This window comes from Anguilla rostrata, chromosome 2, assembly GCF_018555375.3.
Source record: "Anguilla rostrata isolate EN2019 chromosome 2, ASM1855537v3, whole genome shotgun sequence".
Classification (NCBI taxonomy): domain Eukaryota; kingdom Metazoa; phylum Chordata; class Actinopteri; order Anguilliformes; family Anguillidae; genus Anguilla; species Anguilla rostrata.
In genome coordinates, this window is record NC_057934.1 from 29,609,391 (window position 1) to 29,629,161 (window position 19,771).

Here is a 19,771-nt window from a genome sequence, read left to right on the forward strand (position 1 = left end):
TCGGTGACCAATCTATGAGATTGTTTGGTCAAATCGGATATGCGCCCTCATTGCACACCGACCTTCCCTGTTGTACCAGACGGTAATTACAGGTGTGGTAGCTGCACCCAATGCACTTACACGCACAAATGTAAGAGATTCAGCCATCCACACACCGGTTGGGACATATCTATATGTGGTGCCATTACATGTACATAACATGCATGGTGCTACATCTTATCTGTTGTCCTTGTGGCCTCACTTATGTGGGAAAAACATCACAAGCAATCCAATCCAATCCAAATTTATTTATAAAGCACATTTAAAACAACAACACTTGACCAAAGCGCTGTACAATCAAAAATAGCAAAAACCATAAAAACAACACAATAAAAACACAAAGACCAGTTTAAGACAAAAGGACAGTAAAATAATAAAAACAATAATGATTAATGATGATTAATGAACACACACACATCTTCTAATTATTATTATTTTTTTTTGCTTAGTATACCATGTAAATATACTTTTAACTATTATTCTTATATATGATATGTAAAAAAAATTACTTGTTGCTTGTTGGTATGCCGTTTGCTACTTTTTCCATTGTGTAGCTATTGTGGATTATTAAATGTTTGTATGTATTTGCACTATTTTTACTTATTATTGAATGGCCAATGTGCTATAGCCTACTTAATTGGCTGAGAGTGAGGTCAGTGTGATGTCATTGGCTTACTGCCTATAGGTTATATTCCCTTTTACCTGTCATGTGAGTCATTTGCCTGATGAAGGCTCTGTTCGGTTGAAACGTTGCTTTTTAGTCAAAGTATTGGGAGATGTAATCCAGTGTGCAGAAACCAGATTTACATCTGAAAACCACAAATACATTTTCCTAAATTTTGGCTGTTTCGTCACCAGCAGTACTAGCTGCTGAAAACACAAGCAAAGAACAGAATGCTGCATTTCTAATACTTCAGCAACATGTTTCAGATACAGAAACATTTTGTTTCAGGAATATTATTAGTAGAACTACCATTTCATGCCATACTTCATTCTAAGGATGAAGATGATGGTCAGGGGTTGAAAATGAAAGTGAACTGGGGATGTTTATTTCCATGAAAGACGATGTGCAATTGAGGGAGGAATGAAACTGACACTGAGGAATTCACTCTATTTTAATGTGCTATATTACTATGTATACATTTGTCTACTATATTGATGATTATTACTATAGAAATATGACTATTGATTTACAGGCATTACAAAGCCTACAGTTATTCTGAAACCATTTGAAACATTGGGATTCTGTAGGTTGTTTGTCATCTGCTTCAGTAGCTTTTAGACTAGTCATTAAGTTCATGGCAAAAAATATATAATTGGTAGTTGTATGCATAGTTATTTATAAAGCTATTTATTTTTTGTTTTATCTTAGTTTTATGTATTAAATCAATTTTAATTTTATTATTTATTGTGGTTAAACAGGTTATTTATTGTTTGAATTGGTTCCAATGTCAAGAAAAGGTATGTCCTATTGACATGACTGTACAACCTATTCTTGCTGTGGAAGATGTATACCTGAGCTGATGCTTTTGGTTTTGGAGATATACTCAAGCCAGCACATTTTTTTTAGTAAACAGAAAAGATTTTTCCTCCTAACATAGGTCCTACCAACTAATCCATATCATATCCAGGCCTAATCTTGGTATTTACAGATAGGGACATGTCAAAAAAATGATGAGTTGCAAGAGGGGTTGTCTGTTGAATAAACCTGTTAATGTCAAAATCACCATAGGGCTGAAGGAGTTGATATGATTGTACTTTCTCCATTTGTTAGTGTGAGTGTAACTCCTTGAAATACTGAGGACGCGCTCTAGTCGTCGGCACTGTTTTATTGGAACAGAGTGACCATCCAGGCACCGAGCTGGCGTGATTGGGGGCTATCAAGAAGCAGGTGTTCAACACCTCATGCGTGGTTTACAATGGACAAACATTTGGTAGTATACATTCATTACATATAAGGAGGTTGTTAATCCCCCATGGTCATCTGCAGCTTTGATTTTATAATTTGGAGTGTCTGCTGGGAAGGATCTGGTGAACAAGAACAAAAGTGAAAGATCATGTTGGAATGATGAAAGCAAGCCAGTATAGCGGCATTTGGGTTTTACAGATAAAGTATTGTATGCCCTGAGAGGATTGTAGAGAAACAAATTGAATATGCCGTACATTATCATGAGCAAATTGGTCTCCAAAACAGTTTGGCATAGTGACAAAAAATGATAATTACCTTGACTGCTACATCAAAACTCCATTTGTATAACATGGGCCCAGTCAAACTGGTGCAAACAGAACTGAACTTGCTAAGATTTCAGACTTCCTTAAATCTTGCCATTATGAACTTCCACTCACCGGCCACTTCATTAGGTACTTGCTAGTACCGGGTGTGGTCTTCTGCTGCTGTAGCCCATCTGCTTCAAGGTTTGACGTGTTGTCCGTTCATGGATGCACTTCTGCATACCTCGGTAACGAGTGGTTATTTGAGTTACTGTTGCCTTTCTATCAGCTCGAACCAGTCTGGCCATTCTCTTCTGACCTCTGCCATCAACAAGGTATTTTCGCCCAGAGAACTGCCGCTCACTGGATATTTTCTCTTTTTTGAACCATTCTCTGTAAACCCTAGAGATGGTTGTGCGTGAAAATCCCAGCAGTTTCTGAAATAGTCAAACCAGCCTGTCTGGCACCAACAACCATGCCACGTTCAAAGTCACTTAAATCACCTGTCTTCCCCATTCTGATGCTTGGTTTGATCTTCAGAAAATCGTCTTGACCATGTCTACATGCCTAAATGCATTGAGTTGCTGCCACGTGATTGGCTGATTAGATATTTGTGTTAAGGAGTTAACGAGTTGAACAGGTGTACCTAATGAAGTGGCCGGTGAGTGTATGTTCCTTTAGTGTTCACCATCTTTAATTGGTTGCTGTAAACTAATAAAATACACTGTCGCTTGACAGTCTATATCTCCCCCCCAATATATTGTCACGTGATGACGAAAGGTGTTAAGCATATCTAAGCTCTGCAAAAGGTTGCAACAGCTGACCTTTTGATATTGCAGGAACAAGGACATTTTGACCAAAATTTGGAGAATTCCTGAGGATGGCATGTAGCCTTAACACTGTCACTTATGGAACAGATTTGCTGCAGTGGTGCACTGTGCAGACTCACTGCAAATTCATTGTCTTCATTGTGATTATGATTGATTATTCTCCGTAATTGTTGATCTCACATTTCTTGTACTACTAATTCTTAAGTATTTACATTCTGTTGACCTCCCTCCTTTTGTTCTTGGCTGCAGGTTGTACAGTCGACGAATCAGATTGTGATGAACTGTGCTGACATCGATATCATTACTGCATCTTTTGCACCAGAGGGCAGGGAAGGTGAGTGCAGATAACATAATCTACAAGAAAGTGAACACCTTTGATTGAGAGTTTTTCTTTCAGTACATGCTACAAATATAGCTACCTATTTACTTATTTTATGTTCTGCTGTTAAAGTTGAATAACAGATTTAAATGGACTGAATTGACCGATGAAAAATGTATGTGGCTTGTCCTGTAAAAATTAAGTTTTGGGTGTGGGTTGAATGTTTCAATAAATTTAAAACCGATTATTTATTATTGTGCATTTCTAAATTGAAAGCGGGCCAAAAGGTTTGATAGTTATTTCTGAATAAGCTATGCAGTAACTATTTTGTTTGCGAAAGCATGCCAAAATGTTTACATTAGCCGCGTTTCCACCGCAGGAACTATACCCCGGAACTAGGAACCTTTTGAGGAACTCAGTGCGTTTCCACCGCAGGAACTAGGGTCTAAATTTAGTTCCGGGGGCTTTGTTTTACCCCCCAAAAGGTTCCTGCTCGGGGGGTAGTACTTTCCGAAAGTACAGGAACCTTTTGGGTGGAGCTTGCAGCGCTGAACATTTCTGATTGGTCGAGTACTCACGGGATTTTTTTGTGTCTATTTTCAGGCGCCATGTTTGAAAATATGCAGGCGCAAACCAATTTATTTTCATAATAACTTCAAATCAAACTTGTATGTTATGCGGCGCAGTAGCCTACTTTTGGTTATAGCCTGCCAACGTCTTGGAATTATAACGTGTGCTCTTCTGTTCTTTTCTTGCTTTAGTATTCGTTTTATAAAATGCTAAGCATTCGTGCTGGGACAGCATATTACGTACTAAAACATTCAAACGGATTAATTCGGTTGCTGAATATTTTCTTCCGGATTTTCTTAGCCCGTTGTAATTGACTCAAAACGTTTGATAGTTATGTGAGGTATGCGGTAGTTCTGCGTAATTCACATTGGTGATACAGTAAAAGCAAACTGGAAATCACCTTCCGCACTTTTTGTCAGGGTAAAATAACAGGATAATTCTAGTAATCGTACTTTTAGCTTTTTCAGACTGCCGTAATTTTACTCTGCCATTCTTCAATTCCACAAAAAGACCAGGAAGACTATGGACTAATTTATGGTGCATGGTTCGCATCTGGAGGGCACACTTCGCTGCTCGGCTAGCAGTAACTTCGAAGGAAAACAAACGGTGGCTGTACCACTACTAATTTAAATTTTCACGCAAGTCCGAGTTTTCGTTCTATTCTTGTCATTTTGCGATTAGCCTATATGGAATTGACGATGAGAAAGTAATCAAACAGCAAATTGTTTACAACGTGTGCATGTTTTCTGCTGTTGTTGCCAGTTAGGCTATATTGGAAATGTGAATGCATTCTGTCGCTTCGGATGTCAAGACATGAAAGCGAATGTTCGCATAAAAACATAATGAATGTGTTTGAGAGGATATATAAAACAGTTACAATCTGACTATTGGCCTGTTATATCCTATTTGTTGCATAACAACGGTCCAAGTTCAACTACCAACGACAGTTTTGCTTGACAACGGTAAAATATGCCCAAACGGCTGCAGAAGAATATTTCAATTCCATGTGATTAAATCTATAAAAATCAATAAATACTAAAGTAACCATATATAGTCATTGTTGGTAACCCGTTGTATACAAGTGGAATAAACCCCTCCGGGCTGTCCCGGTTATTAGAAAATAATGTAGGCTACTTCGGTAGTATGGGGGTTACAGAAGAAATCATATGACAGATGGACCGACGACAACGTCGCTTTTTCATACGTCAGTGGGCTAATTTGCCTGATCTTCGCGGGACTTTAGACCCCGGTGGAAACGCAGACAACCATTGGCTGAAGGAACCTTTTAGTTCCTGGTAAAGTAGTTCCTGGGACTGAAAGTTCCGGGTAATTTTGGTGGAAACGCGGCTATTGACTTCAGTGAGCTGTTACTTTGTTTATATTTTCTTCCAAATTACATTACTTTGCTAAAACTAGTTATTGGCACCGCCAAAATTTTTATGTTAAACGATGAAATGTTTTAGAAACAGATTTTTTTCGAATTGCTTAAGTCTTTGAAGTATGTTTATATTTATAATACTTATAAATTTATAATATATTTTTTTTACCGCCACTGTCGGCCATTTCCGACACCGGTCCTATAGAGTTTTTTATACCAGGAAATGGCGAAGATTACATTGACCTAAACAGTACACCTTTACATCGTCGATGAAAAGATCACATGAGCCGATGGCAGCAACATTGACCAAGCTAACCAGGTTGTTATCATTAATTATCCCATCGCGACTATTTTTTCACAAGCAGATATTAAGCTTGGAAAAAGGCTGATGACCCAGTCTTGCCATACATACCCTTATAGGGCCATTTTGGAGTGCCTAATCAATTATGGAGTGCATCCGCTGTCAAAATAGTTCACAGCTGGCCTCTTTACTAAGACACCGGTGGCATAATGAATGAAAACAAACCCAGTTGAGAACAATGAAGGCCTGATGACATTTAATGTGTGCTGGTCCTGTTGACGTCTTATTTGAAATATTAGGTTGATGGTGTGGTCATGAAGACATTCAGCTTGGGAGGAGGTGGTAGAGTCCGCTATCAATAAAATGTAGTTTTTTGTGTCCGTTCCCAAAATTGTTTGTTATAAATATAGTAGATGACAATGCTTTTACAGGCACATACACCAAAAAGTGAACCAGAGGCAGAATGTTTTGTCGGATTACTACTAATCATGATCCCCAAAGGACTAACAGCCATAATGAGAAACTGCCTTTGTACAAGTAAAGACTTAGTGTTGTGGCATGTGGCAAGTTGCCAGAGGGTAAACCTAAAAAAAAGTTTTTTTCTATGTTCATTGTGAATTTAAAAAAATGGAATCATAAAAAATAACTGAAAAGATCAGGGTGAAAATGCGTATTTTGGGGGTATGCTCTTTGGACATTTGGTTTCAGACTACCGACTAATTGTCCAAAGCTCAGTGTTCAAAGCCGCCGCATTCCCAGTACCCTTTGAAGACTAGTTCTCAGTTAGATTTGGATAAGCAGATAGGGCCCGGAGTTACGGAACAGTTTACAGTATTATCTCCCCTACTCACTTCGCTTAACTTACATCCTATCACATCCTGTCTGACCCTAGACCAGGTCGTAACACCATCTGTATATCAAAACTAAAATGAAAAAAAAAAAAAATGGTTAAATAGGGAGCGAAGATTAGCACATCAATTTTCCATGTCACATAGATTAGGTAAAGAATAAATAGAATGTTATGTTCAATTAAACTATTAGCTACATACTCAGCAATACATGGACAGTTCTGCCCCGTTACAACAGTGCTGCTCACTTCCCCTGACAGCAGATGAGGCTTCTGTCATTTAACTCCTTTGCGCACATGCCAAATCTGGCCAATCCTTGCCCATTTAGGGGGTACCCTATTTAAAGCTTTATAACTGCAGGTTTCAACATCACAGAGACTTGGAAAATGGCTTAGATGAAGTAAGACATTTGTGTCATTTACAGTGAGTAAATTAAAACTTAAATTAGTTTCTATTCTTAATTTAGGAAGAAATAAAGTGCCACACATGAAATTATCTTGCCCCCCAAGAAATGAACCTGTTCTTTTTTAGTCTGCAGTGGAATACCAAGATTCCATATATGAAACAGGTTAAACTCTCCTGGGTAAAAAAAAAAAAATACCTTGACCACAAGTGTGCAAAATCTAAGGGTGATATGCAGAACTACTAAAGATCTATAAAGCAAAAAGTAAGCAGTGTACCCAGTGACTCCAAATCTATCCAAAATGTCTAAATCATGCACTGCAGTAAATCACAACATAATCGTGTATTTCACTTCAAAACTACTGTTTTGACTTAAGAAACTCACTTTTGCATAAAAGTGGGAATTACAAGCTTTCCGTCAGTACAGTGGTCTAAAATATCAAGGGATCCCAAAATATATCAAAAACCTCTCCAAAAATGCATAAAATGCATCTTTTATTATTGTAAAGCATATGAATGAGCCCCTTATGATGGTTTAAAATGAAACATTGATGTTGGATTAAATATAATACAAAAACATTGTGCCACAATGTGGTTCACGTACCTAAATCTGTCATCAACTCTCGTATGTTTTTTTCTACTCTACAGTAAGTAATGTTTTCTTGCAAGAGGATGGGACGACATTAAAACAATATTCAACCATCCACCGAAACGTTTTGTTGATGTTCCAGGTTTGTGTCTAATCTGGTGCATGAAAGATGAGCACAACTGAGCTACCAATGATGGCTTATGCTACAGTATGAAATATACTCATTATAAAGTAGCACAAGCCTATTTAAAGACACTCAATTTCAAAAATAACATATATAACCAAAATATTTTGAGCAGTAATCCTTAACTATCGAGGATGAAGTCTTATCTGTGTTTAACAGGCATTCTCCTGCAGAGAATCGATGCTGTCGTTCTCCTGTGTCTTTTACTCCAATCACGGAGTGAATGCGTTTGGTGGCGATAATGAGAGATAGCTTTCGGTCACACCGGCTTATAAAACGCTATTCCGAAAGTAAAATTAGACACATTATACATCGTTAGAAAGCTTATTCTGTCATCTATTAAATAAATTAAATGTCAAGCAAGCCGGACTGTATTAAAAAGGACTACAATGCCATAAACAACATTTGTGGTTTTTACGCACAGCTATTTTGGAAGATACCCAGGCGTCACAAATGAGTGTATATTTCACAAACAGATTGTCCAAGACAATGTGTGACCGCTTAATCGTGAAAGGGACATCTCTACGCGTAAAATCTATGGTAAGCTTGTGTATTTATTCCATATTTAGTCGCAGATATTGACTGTAGACATGGTATAATTTTAGAAAAAATTGTCTCGTTTATTTTGTTATTCACTGAGCAGCAGTTTCACTGCTGTATTGGCATGTCTTAGGGTTATTGGGTTTACCTTGTTGCTATGACGGAATGCAAATTTTTAGTGGTGAAAGAATATTTTTATGCCCAGATAGACAATACTATCCAGTGTGTCATGCCCTGGGGGGTGTAGTTGTAGATGAGACTGCAGGGAGGGGGTACTTGGTAAATGGACGACCGGCGCGACAATGGTGGCGCTTAGAAACTCTGTCTTTCACATAGTTGTCCTGAATCTTATAACTAATAAAGCCAGAGTTTGTGTTTTCAACTCATAGTTTTTTTGCAGGAGCCCTGAAAGTCTGAGTTGGCCAGTGTCATGGCCCTTAGGGGGATTGCACCAACAACAGGTTAACTTGCATCACATGTAAATTACTGGAATCTATCATTAGAAACAAGTTGGAAATATTTCTTGAAAATCGCAACATCCTAAGGGATAGGCGCAAGGAAAGGTCATGCCTGACAAACCTTCTGGTATTCTTTGAAGAAGCTACCAAGTTACCATGTTACATACCAGCCTCATTTTTAAAAATCTTTTAAGTATATTTCCAAATTAATCTGGTGTTATAAGCCACATATTAGCCTAATTTAACAACCCTTATGAAACCAAAGCACATGGGGTGTCTTGGTCTCCCCTATCTCCAGTATTATTTTTGGTCAGCCCTACCAAGAATGGTCTTTGGGTAGACTTTATTCCTCATGAGTCCAGATGGAATCCAGTTTCGTGGATCTATTACACATCGAGTCACTCATATTTATAGAACACTTAAATTAGATTTTAAAAAAATATAGAACATTGTTTCACAGTTTTTAACTCTCTTTTATCCTGGATGGATTGAATGAAGAAATTGGGCATTACCATTTATAGCTCCATATACTCTCTATATTTCTCTGAATCCCAATCTTAACAAACATTTAACATCAATTAATATAAGTAAATGGACGAAGTTCGGCATAAAGCAGTTTAAAGACTTGTTCCATAAAAACTTGCAGTTAAAATCATTCATTGATCTCAGAACAAAGTATGGCATTTTTAATACCAATTTTTGTTCAAGCATCTTCTGATTCAGTCACTTTCCAAGGAAAAAAAAACTGAGGATCAAACTGTCCTTATTAAAAGTTTTGGAAGAAGAACTAGGCAAGACTATAGATAAATATACATGGCAAATCATTTGTGAAACAATACATTTTCCAATTTCAAGTACCAAATTGTTTTTTTGTTAGTTTGTTTTTAAATTTTATCTCACTCTAATAAAGATGCATAGAATCTGTAAAGATAATTCACCAAACTGTACAAGGTGTAAAACTAAAAAAAGGAATTTTCATACTCTTCTGGGAATGTAAGCGATTTGAAAAACTTCTAGAATTCTAGATGACTAAATCAATTTTAGGTATAGAAAGTGATTTAAACCCCCTGTTTTTACCTATTAAACGCTCTGCCTGATTTCCAATTAGATCTTTTAAATTGCAGAATATTAATCACCATGTGACATTTTGCAAAAAAAAAATATTCTTATATTTTGGAAAGAAGAATCCACCCAACTTATGTTTTTCTTGAACCAGATAGCTGAATTTTTACCATCAGAAAGGCTGACTCTAGGAAAAACATAATCGGCGCTATATTTTTCAGGATTTTTGGATCCTGTTATTTTTGTACTTTGAAAGCGCTTCTATAAAGGAGAGTAACAGTCTCTGAAAATTTCTGACTATTTGGGTTTCATATTTGCATATGGGGGAAGATGGATGTAAAAAATTGGTGCTGGCGGTTGTTCTGTTTTTATCAAATAAAAAGATGTTTTTAAAAAATGCTTTTAGAAGACCATTCTTTGGACCATTCTTTTAAAAATTGTTTTTTAAAAACCATTCTTCAGTACAAGAAATGAGAAAATACATTTTATTGCAAAAATCCAAACGTATTAGGCTATTCTATTGACCGCACCCAACCATCTACTTACTCAGAATAGCAGACTGCATTCCTTAGTTTGTGCACAATAAAATAAATTTAAAGAACTTTTGTTGTTGTTCGACTAAAATAATCTTAGTTGAACAAGAGCGTTTCGACTGAACAATCTATTTACTGACGAAAGGAAGTCATCTCTACTGTCATACTTGTGCTGAACTGAGAAATTCACAGCCACAGCGTGGTGAAAAGTAAAATGCATCGACATGTTCCTGGCTGTCATATCCTGGCTAATATCCTATAAAGGCTATTTATGTTGATCTCTTGATGGGTAATTTTAAAAAAATCAGCTGCTATATGCAGTACCTTTAGCCAAATAATAAAAATTCTCTGTATTTTTTGATGAGTGTGACAGGTTGTTTCTTCATGCAAAATTGATTTTGGGTTTAAAATTCAATGAAGAGGGGCAGCGAGGATGGCACATTTTTGACCGTGTGGATGCAAGGTGCATACATAATGATTACACAAGGTTCCAGAAACCATTATTTTATTGGCATATTGCACTAGACTATCAAGACCTCAGGGATTTGATTCTTGCGAGTTTCTAGGGGTGGCAATATGTTTTTGAGAAAAAAAATTTGTTTCTTGAGGAAAATCTATCTTTGAACAATTTTACCTCGATTAAACATTATATTTCTCTCATAATTTGATTGCAAGATCAAATTGAACAATTTTACCAAAAAATGCAACCTTTATTTTTTCCTTTACCAGAAATAAATGCAACCGGATTCAACTATCAAAATGAAGATGAAAAAGTCACTTTGTCTTTCCCTAGTGCTCTACAGAAAGGTGAGTTGCAAAGAGTCTGCTGAATTGTTGAAGATGGAATTATGTGGTTTACTTTTGTGAAGAGCCCTGGAGTAGGTCACAGTGACTGTTGCATATTTAAAAAAAGAGACCAAACCAGAACTGTTAAATCATACCTGCCTATTGATCATGTACTTCAACTTATTCATATTAATTGAAGGTTCCTTCTCTCTGGAACTCCTCCTACCAGCCTTTCTCTTGATGCATAGGTGTTCCATATATTAAAATGCTATTATTTATTGGAAGTGCTAAATTGAATGGGTCTTTGGGGATGGTTTTATTAGAATGATCAAATTCTAGCATGCAGAATCATCAGCAGTGGTTCCTACAGTGAAAAAAATTCTGTCAATGTCCTTGGGTGCATAAAATGATTTTCACTCCTGAAACCAAAAAGAAGTATCCATTTAGAACACAGCTTTGAAAATAGTGCTTTACATTCACAGAATTAATCCAGAAATAAAATCTGAGCAAAGAAAATATTTTCCAGTGTTTAATCTTTAAAAGTGCTCAATACTAAAATGAGTTGAGCAACAAAACTCTTCACCCTCCATCACTACTAGAATAATTTGGAATGCTCAGGGTCAGTATCCCAACAGGCTAGTGTTGTAGTGTTGCAAAATGTAGATTTTGATCAATACCAGCTTTAGTATTATAGAGTTGCTATAACCAAAATATTTCCTTTTTTTGCTGTTATATGTTTACAGAATGCTAACTAAAGAGAAAACGAGAGGGTTTGTACCCAGTGAGGTCATGGACGGGGCTTCGGATTTGGAGATTAGGGACACTAGATGGTATTGAAATCCATCAATATGTAGAGTCCTTTTGGAGAGACCTTAGGCTTTTAAATGGTGTTTAATTTCTTTAACCCCTTTGCGCACATGCCAAATCTGGCCAATCCTTGCCCATTTAGGGGGTACCCTATTTAAAGCTTTATAACTCCAGATGTGAGCACCACAGAGACTTGAAAAATGGCTTAAATGATGCAAGACATTTGTACCATGTGCAATACTAAGTTAGATTAGTTTATATTCATAATTTAGGAAGAAATGAAGTGCCACAAATGCAATTATCTTAGCAAAGTTAGTTTGCAATGAATGTATCAAAATCTATCCAAAATCTCTAAATTGAGCTTTGCTGTAAATCATAACTTGATCATATATTTAACTACAAATCAGGCCTGTTAGTTAGTCCCCAATACAAAAAGTTCTGAGCATTATTAGCTAAGGCTAATAGTGGTATTTTGCAATCAATGCAAATATAAGAATATGAAAAATGTGACACAACCATAAGTGAGTACAAGCAGTAATACATATGCCTTTGTATGTATCCTGGCTAGACTTAATGGTTCAAACTGATATGCACAGGCCTGAGCCCTTCTGCAATAATGAAAATGAGATCTGCGATACAACATTGGAAAGTTCATACTGGTATGTACTGGATAAAATGGGTATCATTCAAACAACCATTAGTCTAAATTGCGAGTGGTGCTTTGCGCATGGCTGTTGTACATGCCTACCCCCACTTTGTTAGCATGTTTATTCCTAATCACGGCAATAAATGACCACTGAATCTTGAAAGGGACATGTTTACATGTAAAACCAATGGTAAGACTGTATATTCTATATTTAGTTGCTGATATTGATAGTAGAATGACATGGTATAATTCCTGAAAATTTGTTTTATTTTATTATTCAGTGAGCAGCGTTTTCACTGCTGTATTGGCATATCTTAGGGCTCTTTTTGGGTTTGTCTTGTTTGACAGAGCTATAGAGCTGCTAAAAATGGTATTGGCGTACAGGTTTTCAATTGCTTACACATTGTATTTGAATGCTAGCAAAAGAAAGCTTTTGTTTGTTGTTGCAACTTTGAGTTGGGTGCAGAGGAGCATTTGTTGAATTAAGTAATTTTCTACCGTCAGAAGTCATCAATGAACTGTTCCAGAGTGACAGTGCAATATGGTCTATTGGGATGGTGCCAAATACAAATATCATATTCGCATGATGTGTTCTCTCTGAATGTTTTCTCCTGAATTTTTCAGATTGAGATATTTTAGCAACTGAATAACTGGTGCTTTGATACAAAGTTCCTAATCAAGCACCTTGTCGTGTGAATGAAGTTGATAAAGCCTTTAGGGTTGGGATGAATAATTGTGGATGCTGTAGTCATAGAAATGATCGGTTTAACTGCGGAGATAACGTCACTGACATATTTTCAAGTTTTCACTGAAACTAAGAATAACCAATTTGTTTGTGTGTGATCCCAGCAAACCACGAAAGCTGAGCATTCTCTGTGGAATTGATAAGACGTGAGTGAAGGTGTGTAGGCTGTAAAGCGTGCTTCAAGGAGAAGGCAGGGAGAAATGTGCTGTATTTGTTATGACCGAAGGAATTACTTTTTTTTTTTTAATTGCACTTTCTATTTTGAGAACTTTATGCACTGAACCATCACCGACACAGTTGGAGTCCCTACAACATTACAATCTGTCGCTTGCTATCAGGAATAGAGAAAACTGTCCGTCTGAGCAATGTGGGAAAAAAAGAATGATGGCACAAGGAAACTGGAACAAATCTTTGATCAGGACAGTGAACTAGCAGAGTAAGAGCTAGAAGATGGTGGCAATCTTGAGATCATGATGATGATGAATTGTGGAAGAAATGGGTATTGTCTCAAAGCCAGCAACTCTGAGAAAAAGCAGATGTTCCTCGTCCCCATCCCAAGTAGAATGGTCCTCATCCCTCAATATGCATCCAGCAAAACTATCAGGTGCTAACATGATAGAAGAGGTACCAGGATAGCAGCGACGTTTCTCGCTGATATACGTCTGATGGTACGACCTGGTCTAGGGCAGAATGTAACCAGAAATAGGATATGGGAAGTGAGTGGGGAATTGGTAATGGGAATGATAACTGCAGACTGAGAAGCAACTCCAAGCCCCAAGCAGCTGTTAATGTTGAACTGTTATCTACAGCCCCTACTCCATATGTATCAAAAATATGCAACTGTCATTTGCTGTTAAGTAATAACCTAATTTATATATCTTGTGCTGAATTTTTGCAATGAAATTACATTTTTTAATTTGTAAACTTTTCCTTTGTAATGGTATGAATGCACATGCTTACTTAAACACAACTTCTTACAGGTTCTGGTTTGTTGAAGATTGACTTTGTTGGAGAGCTGAATGACAAAATGAAAGGCTTCTACAGAAGTAAATATGCAACTCCTTCAGGAGAAATCCGCTTTGCTGCTGTCACACAGTTTGAGGTAAACGTTCTATGTGTTTTTTCATTTCTCTCAATGTCAGAAGCCATTTCATATTCTAACTTAAAATGTTTTTAAATCTTAAAAGCATTCCTGAATCAATTTCTGTAGTTGTCAGTTGTAAAAGGGCAATCAGACAATAATACAGTTAATATGGGAATCATTATTATTATTTGTCTCTATCATATTTTATTGATGTTTAGGCTACATCTTTATGATGCCAGTAACACATTGCTGTGCAATTCCAATTCTTTTGAATATGAGAGAACTCTTCAAGAGAATGTAACCTGTATAACTGGGAGGAAAATATTACATGCCACAGGAAATTGAATCATGCTGTGTGTTTGTCTGTGACTGATTGGCAGGACGGAACATAATCTTTCATGCATGTCCTTTCATTCATTGAAAGATTATGCCAAGTTATGGATCGTACTGATCCTTCCTTTCCTAGGATATGACTTCAGTCATCCAGATTGTGTTGAGGAGCAATAAAGTGCGGTGAAGAAGGTATCCATCTTGCTTGATTATTTCAGTTGATGTCCCATTGGGGCCAGCGCTTTTGTTGTTCTTCAGCCCTCTCACAGCTTGGAGAATCTCCACAAATGAGGGAGGGGTGTCCAGGGCAAAGTCTCAGGGGAGGGCCAAGGGGTTGTTGGGGTTGGTGTGGTTGAGGAGGGTGCAGAAATGTTCTGCCTAACGGTCAAGAATATTCTTGACCGTTAGGCAGAACGTTTAGTTTGTCTTTGAGAAGGGTATTACCATCTGCCGAAAGCACTGGAGTGATTGTGGGTTTCAGAGGGCTGTAGATTATATACAGTAGTCTCATATAACCCTTGTGTGCTATTGGATTCAGCTAGGTTCTGTATCTCCTGGGCCTCCTTCACACACCAGTCTTCCATGGTGTGTAGGGCTCATTGAGTCGCAGTTCCTGCTTGTGATAGCTGGTTTCTGAGGATGGGACAGTGTGGGTTGGCTAGGACGGATTTGTGACCTGCATGTTTTGCCTGTAGAAGTGAGTGGATACCAGGGGTGCTGTCGTCTAACCAGTCGTGATGATGTTTTTTGGGAAAAACCAACTGATTCATGGGCCGTGTCACATAAGGCTGTGCTCAGACCAGAGGAGCAGCCTTGAGGTTTGTGACAAGTGTGGACCTGAGATTGTTTATGGTATCCGGGTTTTTCAGGGCGCTGCAGTTGAATTTCTTTGTGGGGGCTTTTTTGTTGTGTTCTAGAAGAATTGTAATTCAGAGGTTAGCTCGAATCATTCTGTGGTCAATCCAGCAGTCAGCTCCATGCATAGCTCTGGTGGGGAGGACCTCTTTTTGGTCACATTAGCGCACAATAATGTAATCCAGCAGGTGCCAATGTTTGGAGCTTGGGTGTTGCCATGAGGTCCTGTACTTGTCTTTCATTTGAAGGAGTGTATTAGTGACATCCAGGCGGAAGAGACACACTGTTCCAATCCTATGTCTCAATGACCACCATTTAACCACTGCCTGTGTGCTAAGTTTGACTAGGTGCGCCCATCCACATCCATAGGCTGTACCTTCAATCATCCCCAGTTGCCGTAGGGTGGGTGGGGTACGGGCAGGGCAGTTGCCTGCGCAGCGAAGGGATTAAGGTGAATGTAGGGTGTGCTCTTTGCTACGTCCACCATCTCCACCCTGGTCAGTCTTGTTCTATTAGCATGATGACTTTCGGCTGACCTCAGCTGCTGGGGGCTGCCAAACATTCAATCTATTGAATGCTGCTTATGCGGACCCCCAACCACAGGTTTCAGATTAGGGTTTGCTCCCCTAGCCTTTCATCCTCCTGGAGTAACCGACAAGGCAGTGGGGGTGTGGGTGAGTGGTTAGTGAGAACACTTATAGGGACCACTGCAGCTCTGAGATCCCCTACTGATTTAGCCTGGTGCTAATGGTACTCCAGTTGCCTTGGTCTTCCAAGAGGAGGCACTGTAGGAGTCTAGATGACCGAGACACTATGTGACATGAAGACTGTGCACTTGGCTTCCTATTTGCCAGAAGGCTAGCCAGCAGCAGCACATGCAACCACAAAATAAGCAGACAAGCAGTTAGTAGACAGTGATCATGCAGGTAAGAAGACTAGCGAGCAGTTTTGCTGATGCGATATGGGATATGCTGCACTATACACATTACATTACAGGCATTTAGCAGACGCTCTTATCCAGAGCGACATACAACAAGTGCATCAGTTCAAGGTGCAGAGGTGCAGAAAAACACACGAGTGAAGTAAAGATCGTAGTGCCAGAAGTGACCACATAGATCAGGACTCCAATACACATCATGTCAACCTGAATGAATGCCACCAGCCCACCAGCACTGTTGTAGGCTAGGCCATGCATAGGCCTACAATGCATAGGTTATTCATTCACAGATTTCCCAACACATCACTGGGCTAGGGGTTTGCCTGCCAGCTGGCTAGGTTGTATTGCTACAGCCACAACCTGTGCAAAGTTTAACCATTCTAGCTAGTTTTTAAAAAATCACCTTATTTGACACTTTTGCTCTCCTCAAAATCTCACAAAGTACAGGGAGCTCTGCACAATGAATATCCCCAAATCTCTGACACCGATGCCTGTGCTAGCCTAGCTCATGGAATGTGGCATCTTTGTGTCATTTTGATAACTATTTTTGCCATTATATACAAAACTCACAATAATAAAACAAATGTATGTTCTGCATAATTTTATAATAGAAGTGGGATGAAATAGTGGGATTAGCTAAATTGAATAAACTACAAATAATGTTTTGGAATTCTGGTCAAAACAAATTTTTGCCACACAAACTAATAATATAAAAAACTGTAGAAGCTACTTTGGTTTTAATTTACTTGTGTTTAGTAAGTTAGCTAAACGGTGACATCTTGTTTTTGAGTTTTAATTCAAATTAAGAAATTAAGCACTTGCTCTTTGAATCTCGCAATGCTACCAATTGCTGTGTAAATGAATAGGCTATTATGATCAATATACAATTAAAATTTCATAGCTCGGCAGATGATTGACTCAAAGAAATGGGAGTAATTCGTTGTGGTTCTAGTCTTGGTCATTGCTTAATTGTCGCGACCCCAAAACTTGAAGATAAAGGAAGCTCGAAGGACAAAAAAATTCATTGTAAAACCTATTTCTTATCCATAGTAGGCAATTTCCAAGATCAAAAAGATTATTTTATATGTATGTTTACATATGCGTATGTGAGTTATGTACAAATTTATGCGCACATATTTGACTGTTAATGTTTATGCAATATTATTTTGTATACTGTACCTGTATACTAAACTTGTGGTTTTATATTAAAAGCATGTATTGTAACTTTGGCATTATATCTATATAACTTCCAGGAAATTTAATTTGCTTAAGTAATTTTGACGCTGATAAACAACTAAGTTCATTAGTTAAGAGAGTATCAAAAAAAGAACCTATACACCTAAAGGACTCAACCACAAATAAAATTGTTTGACATAATCATGCAATTAATCAACAATTTAATTAATTTTATTCAAGTCATAAATGAACCAAGAACATAATCCCCTTCCCTGTTTTAAATCAATTAATCTGAAAATACAGAAGAAAAGGATGACCTCAGTAAATATTTTATGGAAAGTGGAATCAAATCTGCTGTCAGATATGTAGCCTTTAGATTATGGCCTTAGAGAGGGAAACAGTGAATTGTATACAATATCATATTGTTTGTAAGAATGTGGCCTGCCCTGCCCTACACAAGCATCAAAGCAAATGTGTTTTGGGCAATTTAAAATCCACTGATACTCTATTGTAGGCAGGCAATCTATGGGTCTCACCTCCTGCAGAGTTTGTCTCAGTCTCCGAAGAGACAGGACACCATATTGGGGGGTCAGAGATCCTGCATGGCTACATGCCTAACATTTCCCTTTAAGTTTGAATGCAATCTTGAGGTAGGCGAGTCATTGTCATAAATTAGTCTGACCCCCCTTCCCTTCTCTCCTACACCTTAACTCGACATCACCCAATCAGGGCAAACATCCTCAAGCCTTGCTGAGTATGGTATTTAAGATGGCCACATAAAGTTGTGTTGCAGCTGGTTTCTGTGCCTGGGAGAAGAAGAGTTCTCTTTATTTTTGGTGGTGGTTCCTTGGTTGTGTGTTTTAGCTGGTTTCTTTTCATCCTGTGGTGCTTAAACTGAAAGTGGGTCTGCCTTATCCATCTTTCCCTCTTCTGGTATTTCCTAATCAATTGTTTAATGTTTTGTATGATGTCTTCTGTTTTGTAATTCAGAAGTAGTGAGTCTGCAATCAATAAAGAATGTATGATTTCAGTTCATTAAACCTGATATGGAGCTTGTTTTGACTTGTTGGTTGATTCCACCTACTGTAGACTGACCTATCAACAAATTCAGCAATTTAACTGATAATTCTGTTTCAACAACAATTATACTGAACAAAAATATAAACGCAATTTTTTTTTTTTACAGCCATTTTTAATGCGTTTAAATAATACCTGAAAGATTTGTTCTATGTGCAAAAACTCTATTTCTCTCAAATTTTGCCCACAAATTTGTTTACATCACTGTTAGCATTTCTCCTTTCTCAAGATAATCCATCTCCTGCACAGGTGTGGCATATCAAGATGCTAATTGAATGCCATGATCACTACACAGGTGTTCCTTGTGATGGAGTCAATAAAAGGCCACCCTAAAATGTTGAGTTTTTTGTTGTTCAACACCATGTCACAGATGCCTTACGAGTTAAGAGATCATGCAATTGGCATGCTGACTGCAGGAATGTCCTGTAGAGCTGTTGCCAGAGTAATGGGTGTTCATTTCTCCACCATAAGCCGCCTCCAGCGTCGTTTCAGAGATTTCGGATGTTCGTCCAACAGGCCTCACAACCGCAGACGTGTAACCACGCCAGCCCAAGCCCGCCACACCCGACTTCTTCACCTGCAGGATCATCTGAGGCCAGCCACACGGACAGCTGGTGAAACTGTTAGTTTACACAACCGTGGAATTCCTGCACAAACTGTCAGAAATCGCCTCAGGGAAACTCATCTGCCTGCTCAACGCCCTCACTGGGCTCTTGATTTGTCTGCAGTTTGGCGTCACAATCGACGTGCGTGGGCAAGAGCTCACCTTCGATGGCCACTGGCACGCTGGAGAATGGTCCTCTTCACTGATGAATCACGGTTTCAGCTGTACAGAGCAGATGGCAGGCAGCGTGTATGGTGTCGGGGGGGTGAGCGGTTTGCTGATGTCAGCGTTGTGAACAGAGTAGCCCGTGACACGACTGAGCTGCCAACAAATGCTTACACCACAGTGTGAAACATCCTCATTATAAAATAGACTCTCTATTTTTAAAATACATGTATAACAGAAATATTTTGAACAGTAATACTTTTCATTTTCAAGAATGAAAATTTATGTGTGTTTA

The 19,771-nt window shown here is 38.2% G+C and overlaps 1 protein-coding gene across 2 annotated transcripts in view; it reads left to right on the plus strand.

The window, feature by feature from the left end:
* npepps (aminopeptidase puromycin sensitive) overlaps positions 1–19,771 on the plus strand; it is a 130,104-nt gene that overhangs the window by 26,203 nt on the left and 84,130 nt on the right. The window contains exons 2-4 of one of the 2 annotated variants that reach the window (XM_064321485.1): positions 3,330–3,414; positions 10,994–11,071; positions 14,229–14,350. In XM_064321485.1, the coding sequence (XP_064177555.1) occupies positions 3,330–3,414; positions 10,994–11,071; positions 14,229–14,350 (285 nt within the window). The remainder of the gene's footprint in view (positions 1–3,329; positions 3,415–10,993; positions 11,072–14,228; positions 14,351–19,771) is intronic. The other variant, XM_064321486.1, reaches the window with a different exon arrangement.